The sequence below is a fragment of the Chionomys nivalis genome, chromosome 21 (genome assembly GCF_950005125.1).
Source record: "Chionomys nivalis chromosome 21, mChiNiv1.1, whole genome shotgun sequence".
Lineage (NCBI taxonomy): Eukaryota > Metazoa > Chordata > Mammalia > Rodentia > Cricetidae > Chionomys > Chionomys nivalis.
The window spans coordinates 40829504-40838276 of record NC_080106.1 but is presented as its reverse complement, the minus strand read 5'-3'; the positions used below and the strand labels follow the sequence as shown (position 1 = coordinate 40838276).

Genomic DNA, 8773 nt, shown 5'->3' with positions numbered 1-8773 from the left:
CAGCACATAAAGACATTTGTTGCCTGGTTTGATTCCCTCCAGAACTCACCTACAGGTGAAGGGAACTGACCAGTCCGTGTATGCTGTGGCACATTGAAACACAACACCTCACACAATAAAATTCACGATAATAAAACTAAGATGTAGATCATCGAAGAATACACCCCCCCCCCCATCTCGACCTCAGATGGATACAAAGCATCTCCTGTGCTGGGCTGGAGTGGTAAGTGGTCCAGTATAGTTAAGAAAACTTTAGGTGTGGCGCACGCCTTTAGCGGCAGCACTCGGGAAGCAGAAGCAGACGGGATCACCGAATTGGAGGCCATCCTGGGTTGCGTGGTGAGACCATGTCTAAAACAAAGTGGGTGTTGCCAGCACCAACACCAGGCGATTGCTGCCCTTAACTCTAGCTTCAAGGGATCCCAAACACATAAAAGTAAAAATGAATCCTTAAAAACAAAACAAAAAAAAATCTTCCTTTGAAATGTCAGTCGCGAATGGTTTTTTTAAAAAAAAAAAGTGACCAGCTTGCGGTTTAGACATCAGGTTTATTCGCTGGAAATTCGCGGCCAGTGGTTTTTGATGTCATCTAAAGGCGCCGGAAATGATCTCGCGCTGCCTAGGAAACCGGACGCGGCCCAGTAATAGCTAAACCTGGGGCAGCCGCACCCACCCGGTCGCCATGGAGCTTCCCTCGGGGCGGTGTGGGGATCCTCGCTCCTGTGACGATGAGTCGGACCCCGAGCCAGACCCGGACCCTGACGCTCAGGCTGAGGCCTACGTAGCCCGTGTTCTCACCCCACCCAAACCTGGCCTGACCCCGCGGCGCTCGTCGCTGAAGTCCACGCTCTCCGCGTCCCTGGGCGCGCCGGAGCGAAAGGCTGCCCCCAGAGTCCCGGCCGTGCGCCTGCCGGGCCTACTGAGCCTTCCCCCGGAGCTGCTGCTGGAGATCTGCGCCTACCTGGATGCACGGGTCGTGCTCCACGTCCTGCCGTGCGTGTGCCAAGCACTCAACGACCTTGTGCGTGATCATGTCACCTGGAGGCTACGCGCTCAGCGCCGCGTACGCGCACCCTACCCAGTAGTGGAAGGTACGCACACCCCGGGGAACAGGAACTTCTGCCCAGGTCAGGCTTGAGCAAAAGAGAGAGGTACCTGGTCTGCGGGTGCATACTGCTTCTGGAGCAGGCTTCCAGGTTGTCCCAGCTCTGACTGGAGGCAGAGGAAATTTCTAGGTGTTGCCTAATCCTTAATCGACCACAAGGCAGATACTTGACTTCCTCAGGCAGAGTTCTGAACCTGGGATCTCTAAACTTAAAATTCAGAGATTTCCCCGGTTTGGGCTTTGTTAGCACTAAGGCCCTAGCCCTGATGTGGATAGCTCTAGGACTTTTTAGATTGTACCTGGAGTGAAAACAGGTCCAAAAGAGTCCTCAGGCTCTGGATACAGCTGGAAACAATCGGAAACTGCCTAAACAAAGCCCCTGACCCCTGGAATGTTGATCCAGGATAGGTGAAGCAGAGGTTCTGAATCTCTAGACTCCTAAACCTGAACTAGCCTTGGGACTTGAGCTGGGATCACTGATACCAGCAATCGTTGATATCTGGGTCTAGCCTGTCATTTCTTCTGTTTAGTTTATTTTTTATTTATTTTGAGACAGTTTTTTTTTTTTTTTTTTTTGGTGTTTTTCGAGACAGGGTTTCTCTGTGGTTTTGGAGCCTGTCCTGGAACTAGCTCTTGTAGACCAGGCTGGTCTCGAACTCACAGAGATCCGCCTGCCTCTGCCTCCCAAGTGCTGGGATTAAAGGCGTGCGCCACCACCGCCCGGCTTGAGACAGGTTTTTATGTAGCCCAGGGTTCCCTCGTCCTCCCGATCCTCTCTCTTTGGTCTTAGCTAGCTAGCTGTCACCTTTGCAGAGCAGGTGTTATTCATTCTGCCCTTGAGTTCATTGGTCTGTGGAGGAAAAGAAAACATGAAGCTGATGAGTTTTTGTTGTTTTGTTTTTTTAAGGTTGTACGTATGGAACCCAGAACTTTGGGTGTGCTAGGCAAATGCGTTATTTTACCACATGTCATGTCCTCAGCACGACTTTGAGATACTGTTAATGCTGATGTTCCTGGAGCCTTAGGCTCTTCAGATAGACATGGAAAGCTGAATAGTTGATTCCCCTGACCTGGAAGAGTTTGATTCTGCAGACTTCTGGGTTAGGGAATTGACCTCCAACCCCCAGTCAGATTTCCAAACAGCTTTTGGATAAAAATGCTTTCCAAACATGTTTTTTAAAAAAACATGTGCTTGAACCTCATCCAAATGATTGAATGGGTGACCTGGGGTTTAGATTTTGTCTTGAGAGGGAGGGGGAATGACTAGGGATAAAGCCAAGGCCCTGTGCTTCCTAGGTAAGTTCTCGACTACCAAGCCACAACTTTCCTTCCGTTGACTTCTGTGTCTTGTGACTGACTTCCTGGTTTACAGTTAGAAATTTAAGGAGCAGTCAGGGTTCCCTACCCTATAGAAGTCCAAGGTCCTCCCTGTTTCCCCCCAGGTCCAGGAAGGTGAGCATCCAAACAGACTTGGCTCTCACAAAGCCCGAGGGGGAGTGGGAGGGGGAGTGGAGTGAGGGGAGGGAAGTGGGAGGAGGGAAGGAGGTGGAAATTTTCAATAAAAAAAAAATAAATAAAAAAACGAATTATTGACATCAAGTTATTAAAATAACTGAAAAAAAAAAAAGAAATTTAGAACCATGTCCTTAGGTCTGGGTTGGGGCTAAGGCCAGAACGCTCGGTTAGTCGTGAGGCCCAGAGAGGACTGAGGGTGGAACTGCTGTCACCGGGGTTGTGAGATGAAGATTGGAGAGTGATGTTTCGGTTTCTTAGAGTTGGGAGTATTCCTTGTCCTGCATGGGAGATGGGTGGTCAGATATCCTGAAGCAAGGCCAGAGTCTGTGCCTGCTTAGGGTGGGGGGGTGACGTTTTATCCAGGTCTGGTGAAGGTTGGGCTCCCTGGCAGCCAGGGCTGGACTCTGTCAGCTGATGCCCACTGACTATCCTGCTTGTGGTACCCCATAGAGGAGGACTTTGATTGGCCAGCCGCCTGCATCGAGCTGGAACAGCACCTGGCCCGCTGGGCAGAGGATGGACAGAGAGCTGAGTACTTCTGCCTAGCTGATGGGCACTTTGCTTCCATTGATGCAGTGTTGCTGCTCCAGGTGAGGGGGGCTAGATGGGAGGCTCGGAAAGGGAAAGGTTGGGGAACATCAACACCAGCTCCATGCTCTCCTTCCAGGGTGGGGCACTGTGTCTGTCAGGCTCCCGAGATCGCAACGTCAACCTGTGGGACCTACGACATCTAGGGAAGGAGCCTAGTCGAGTTCTGGTGAAGGCCTTGGGCACCCAGGGCAATAGCACACACAAGGTGAGCAGTCTCGGGGGGCATGAAAGAAGCTGGGAGGGCACTGTGGCTCAGGGTCAGGGCTTTGACAGCAGGCTGCGCTGCGCAGACTCGACTCTACCCTGCTGGTGGTGTAACTTTTGGTGAGTTCGGTTTTCGCTGTCCAGTGGGCAGTAAGATGAAGGTTTGAGGCTTCAAACCTCCATTAGTGCAGGCTTCTGATGTAGACCTTGATGGCTCAGGCCTGTGTTACAACACTCTCAGGGAGCTAAAGGCAGAGGATTGTTCTGGTTTTGAAGCTAGCCTACGCTACATGAGTTCCAGGCCAGCCTGAACTGTTGAGTCAGACTGTTTCAAAGAGCAGAGGAACAAAAAGAGCTATTGGAAACTGCGAGTGTCGCTCAGTGATAGAGCCCATGCTTAGATTGTGCTGAGGCTCTGGGTTCTAGTCTAGCACAAAGAGAGGGCGTGGTCTCTGTGGATACCGCTGGGATGTGTTCTTGTCCCCAAGGCTCTGACAGGCTGCAGAGCAGACCCTACTCCCACACCTTGGGATTTACTGTGTTCTTCAGTTGTCTCTCCTCCTTCTGACCCTCGTTTTGTCATTTGTGGGAGGAGTGGGAGTTGTGTGTTACGGAAGTATCTGTGGAAGTGGGCATGAGAGAGGAAAAGCTGTTTGGCTTTGAGTGAATCTGTTCATCTCTTGGATCCTTCTCTGCAAAAGCAGGAAGGTGCAGACTTCCTCTTGGGTTCTGGGGACGAGAGAGACACGAGCTGTTATACAGTTCCTAAAGCGAGTTGTCTTATGTGACTGTTGTGCCTGCTCCCGCAGGGCTGGGTGTGGTCGCTAGCAGCACAGGACCACCGTGTGTGCTCCGGCTCTTGGGACAGTACTGTGAAGCTGTGGGACATGGCGGCTGATGGGCAGCAATTTGGCGAGATCAAGTGTGAGGGGGCCTGGGCAGGGGGCCTGGGTGGGTAGGGCCCTGCCCAAGCCATCACCCAGCCTTGTGTGCCGTGTGTCCCCAGGGGCAAGGCGGCAGTGCTGTGCCTCTCCTACCAACCTGACATCCTCGTGACTGGTACCTATGACAAGAAGGTGACCACCTATGATCCCAGAGGTGAGATTCCAATTCCTATGCTTATAAGGCAAAGGGAAGCAGATCTTTGTGAGTTCAAGACCAGTGTGGTCCACACAGTAAGTTCCAGGCCAACTAGGGCTACACAGTGAGAACCTGGCTCAGAAACAAAATAACAGAAACACAAAACATAGGAAAGAACGCTGAGGTTGGGTTGGGGGGCAGGGGCTGGAGAGATGGCTCAGCAATTAAGAGCACTGGCTGCAGGCCGGGCGATGGTGGCGCACGCCTTTAATCCCAGCACTCGGGAGGCAGAGGCAGGCGGATCTCTGTGAGTTCGAGACCAGCCTGGTCTACAGAGCTAGTTCCAGGACAGGCTCCAAAGCCACAGAGAAACCCTGTCTCGAAAAACCAAAAAAAAAAAAAAAAAAAAAAGGCACTAGCTGCTTTTCCAGAGGACTTAGATTGGGTTGGGAGGCACCCACATGGTAGCTAGCAACCACCTGTAATTCCAGTTTAAGAGGATCCATTTCCTTCTTCTGGCCTCCATGGGCAATGTATGCATGCCGTGCACAGATACATGTAGGCAAAACACCTATATACGTAAGATAGAAAAGGAGTCTCAAAAATTAAAACATTGGCCGGGTGGTGGTGGCGCACGCCTTTAATCCCAGCACTTGGGAGGCAGAGGCAGGTGGATCTCTGTGAGTTCGAGACCAGCCTGGTCTACAAGAGCTAGTTCCAGGACAGGCTCCAAAACCACAGAGAAACCCTGTCTCGAAAAACAAAAAACAAAAAAAACAAAAACAAAAAAAAAAAAAAAACAAAAAAAAAAAATTAAAACATTGAATCACGTGAACAGAGAACACTGGTGGATGACATAAGCCTGTCTGCACTGCGAGTCTTTCCTGTGCTTCTGTCTACGCTGTTCCCGTTGCGGAGACTGAACCTGGTGCCTCCCTCATGCTAGACAGATGCTTTGTCCCTTTTACTTTGCTCATTTTGAGATAGACTCTCACTGTGTTGCCCAGGCTACCCTCAAACTCACTCTGTATCTTAGGCTGGCCTCCACCTATATTCAGCTTCCTATCTCAGCCTGTGGGCTCCTGAGTAGCTGGAATTACAGGATTGCATCATGAGGCCTGGCTGATGATTAATCGGCCCCTTCCCCCATCCTGGGATGGAAGCCATTGCCTGTGCTTAGGCTATTGCTTAGCTGCTGAGCTCTAGCCCCACCCCAGCCATGACTGAGTCATCTTACTCCATTAAACTGAAGGGATCCTGAGATGGACTTAGGTTTGGGTGGAGTGAAGTGCTTGGCTATGTGTTGGGAGATACTGGTGGGGTAGAGAGGGAAGGTGGTGTGGAGGTAGGGACCAGGAGAGGACAAAAGCCTGTGGGTCCTGGATCCAGATGGGGTAGGAGGGGAGGGGAGTGATCAGGTGAGAAGCCCAGCCGTCAGCAGTTTTCCTAGGTGAGACGGTAGCCCAGATCCCCAGGTGGGCCTGGGTCTCTGAAGGGCTCTGATACCCTCCGTCCTCCCCGGCCCTATTCCCACTCCAGCTGGCTTGGCTCTGGTGAAGAGCCGGAGGCTGCATTCGAGTGCTGTGCTAGCGGTGCTGGCAGATGACAGGCACATCATCTCAGGCAGTGAGGACCACAGTCTTGTGGTGTTTGATCGCCGAGCCAATAGAGTCCTGCAGCGGCTGCAGGTGGGTGCCCTTCCCAGAGGCTCCGAGGAGGACTGCAGCCCAGCGCTCATTCCTGAGCCGCTCTGTGCCTCGTCCTTCCCACAGCTGGACTCCTATCTGCTCTGCATGTCCTACCAGGAGCCCCAGCTCTGGGCGGGTGACAACCAGGGCCTGCTGCACGTCTTCGCCAACCGAGATGGTTGCTTCCAGCTTGTCCGGGTCAGCTAGGACTCCTGTCTGGACCTCCCCTGTGACTTCGTGGGTGTAGAGGGCTGACCACGGGGAGACTCTGCCTGAGTGTCACCCATCCTTTCTTCCCTAGTCCTTTGACGTGGGTCACCAGTCTCAGATCACAGGGATCAAGCACTCGCTGGGGACTTTGTATACAACATCTACTGACAAGACCATTCGGGTGAGGACACTGACCCATGCGGACCCCCAGCGCTGGCCAGGGCACATATCCTGACCTCTGCCCCTTACCCTTCCCAGGTTCACGTGCCCACAGACCCACCAAGGACCATCTGTACCAGAAGCCACCACAATGTGTTGAATGGGGTAAGGTCCTGCCCCATATAGCCTGTTGGCCTGCCAAGAGCCCACGCCATCCCCTAATTCCACTGCCACTGCTCCCCAGATCTGTGCCGAGGGCAATGTGGTGGTGGCTGCCTCTGGTGGCCTGTCACTGGAGGTCTGGAGGCTGTTGGCCTAAACAGCTGGATGTGGCTGCGATGGATGTTGGTATACACTGCCTGCTGAGGCTGCCCTAGGCCTCAGCTCTGGAGAACCTTCGTGCAATTGGTGCTGCTTCTGCCCTGCTCCACAGTCCTGGGGCACAAGAAGCCCTAGGGCTGGGCCCACACCTATGCCTGTGGAGGTGACATTCTAGTTTTAGCCACCCAGGGGGCTATTCCCTACCTTCCACCCCTGGTTGTTTTATTTTGTTTGTTGAGGCAGTCTCCATGGAATCCAGGCTGGCCTTACACTTACTATGTATTTGAGGCAAGCCTTGAATGCACTGCCACCCTGGGTGATCCCTGTTTTGTTAGGATTTGGGTGCCTCTTTCCCACAGGAGAGTGAAGAAGGAATAAACAACCTACTGTGCAATTGTTGGGAACTGGAGTGTGAGCTTTCTGTGACTACGCGTCTGTGACTGTTTGCGTTGTTCATGTGATTGAGGGGGAAGGGTAGCATGTGAGGGCTGGGGTGCCTCCTGCTTTGTGTGTATGCACTCGAGGACCACAGACACTTGGTCTGACATAGCTTAGTGAGGTGAGTGTGGGCTGTGTGGCATGTAGACTCTGACTCAAATTCCCAGGATAGGTCTGTGTGGAAGAAGCAGACAGACGCCTGCCCCGTCACCCTGTAGGTATGTGGCACAGGGCCACAGTGCAGGTCTCTTCATGCAGGGCTCTAGGCATGCAGGTATGTGTGACTGTGGACATGGGCATAGAAGGAAGCCTGAGAGGTGTGCACTGATCCCCAATAGCTGTGGTACCCCTCAGCCTCCCACAGCAGCACACACAAGTTGTAACACAGGACAGTCATGTTTATTGAGGCCTTCCTGTGGTATCCAGGGTCATAGGGGTAGCATTATCATGGGTTCATAGGATAGCACAGGGCTTCTTTTCCTTGAAGGGGTTGGTGGCAGCGGGGATGCCCACAAGGAAGGGGTCGCTCTTGGCCTGCTCCGTGCAGAACTGCAGCAGATCTGTGGCTGCCTTAGACACCTGCAAACCAACCATGTCAGCCACATCTGCACATCTGGGTGTGCACTTGCTCCCTTGCCCAGCTGTGCCCACTGCACGCCTGCCCAACCCTTACCTTTATGCGGTTGATGCCTGCCTCCATCCGCAGCTGCTCCACTGCCCGGCGGGCCTGTCCGATGTCACTGCCAGTGGCCACCTTGCTGGACATCTGGGAGAAGGTGAGCAGTACTCCGCAAGCCTGAGCTTCCAAGCTTCTGCAGCTCCTCCTGGGTCCCCCACGTTCAGCTACCTCAGCTGAAGACTCCTGAACAGGCTCGACTGCCTGCTCCAGCCTCGGCTACCCCACTCTGGCTCTCTGAATACTGGCCTCAATACTTCACCCCCCTCCCCCCTTCCCAGTCCCTGCAGAGACTTTGAAGCCAGGACCCAGTGAAATGTCACCAGCAACAGCAGCAGCAGCTGCTGTGACAGAAGGGGTCCGTTCCCCAGGAGGCCCAGTGGCTGCTTTGGTGTCACATGTTTCTTGGATCCCCTGGGGGACTAGGCAGCTTGGCTGCAGGCCCGAAGGATGTGGGACTCTGACTTGCTGAATATCTGTGTGCTTCCCAGCAGACCTCCCTTCCTGCTTCTGCTACCTCCTGCAGGCTCTGTGTACCTGAACTCCAAACTGTCTTTTTAATAACTCCCCCACCCCATTTAAATTTTTTTTTTTAATTTTGATGGGGTTTTGAGCCCAGGCTGACCTTGCCTTCACGCATGACATCACTCTTGTGTGATACCTCTTAACATGGTCATCCCCAGACCTGCATCCCAGCTGCTCAGACACCCATCTCCAAGGCCTTTATCCCTCCTTATCTAACTGCCTCAGGTACCATCAGATCAGCCTTTTGTTTTTGTTTGTATT

General features: G+C 52.9%; 2 protein-coding genes across 2 annotated transcripts; one reads left to right on the top strand and one right to left on the bottom strand.

Moving 5' to 3' along the window:
• Nucleotides 1-633: 633 nt before the first annotated feature.
• Fbxw9 (F-box and WD repeat domain containing 9) lies at nt 634-7269 on the top strand. Its single transcript, XM_057753712.1, has 10 exons — nt 634-1091; nt 3071-3210; nt 3288-3416; nt 4225-4337; nt 4422-4513; nt 6035-6183; nt 6268-6381; nt 6485-6574; nt 6652-6717; nt 6797-7269. The coding sequence occupies exons 1-10, from the start codon at nt 683-685 to the stop codon at nt 6869-6871; spliced, it is 1377 nt and encodes a 458-aa protein (XP_057609695.1). The 5' UTR covers nt 634-682; the 3' UTR covers nt 6872-7269.
• A 495-nt stretch (nt 7270-7764) lies between these two features.
• On the bottom strand, nt 7765-8192 carry Gng14 (G protein subunit gamma 14). The gene is made up of 2 exons (XM_057754264.1): nt 7985-8192; nt 7765-7890 (listed from the first exon to the last, which is right to left on the bottom strand). The coding sequence occupies exons 1-2, from the start codon at nt 8075-8077 to the stop codon at nt 7765-7767; spliced, it is 219 nt and encodes a 72-aa protein (XP_057610247.1). The 5' UTR covers nt 8078-8192.
• Between the last annotated feature and the right edge of the window lie 581 nt (nt 8193-8773).

Coding starts and splice junctions, on each gene's coding strand:
- Fbxw9 (XM_057753712.1), top strand. CDS start 683: ATGGAGCTTCCCTCGGGGCGGTGTGGGGATCCTCGCTCCTGTGACGAT. Junction 3,417..4,224: donor AGGGCAATAGCACACACAAG/GTGAGCAGTCTC, acceptor CTGCTCCCGCAG/GGCTGGGTGTGGTCGCTAGC. Junction 4,514..6,034: donor GACCACCTATGATCCCAGAG/GTGAGATTCCAA, acceptor TTCCCACTCCAG/CTGGCTTGGCTCTGGTGAAG.
- Gng14 (XM_057754264.1), bottom strand. CDS start 8,077: ATGTCCAGCAAGGTGGCCACTGGCAGTGACATCGGACAGGCCCGCCGG. Junction 7,891..7,984: donor CAGGCATCAACCGCATAAAG/GTAAGGGTTGGG, acceptor GTTGGTTTGCAG/GTGTCTAAGGCAGCCACAGA.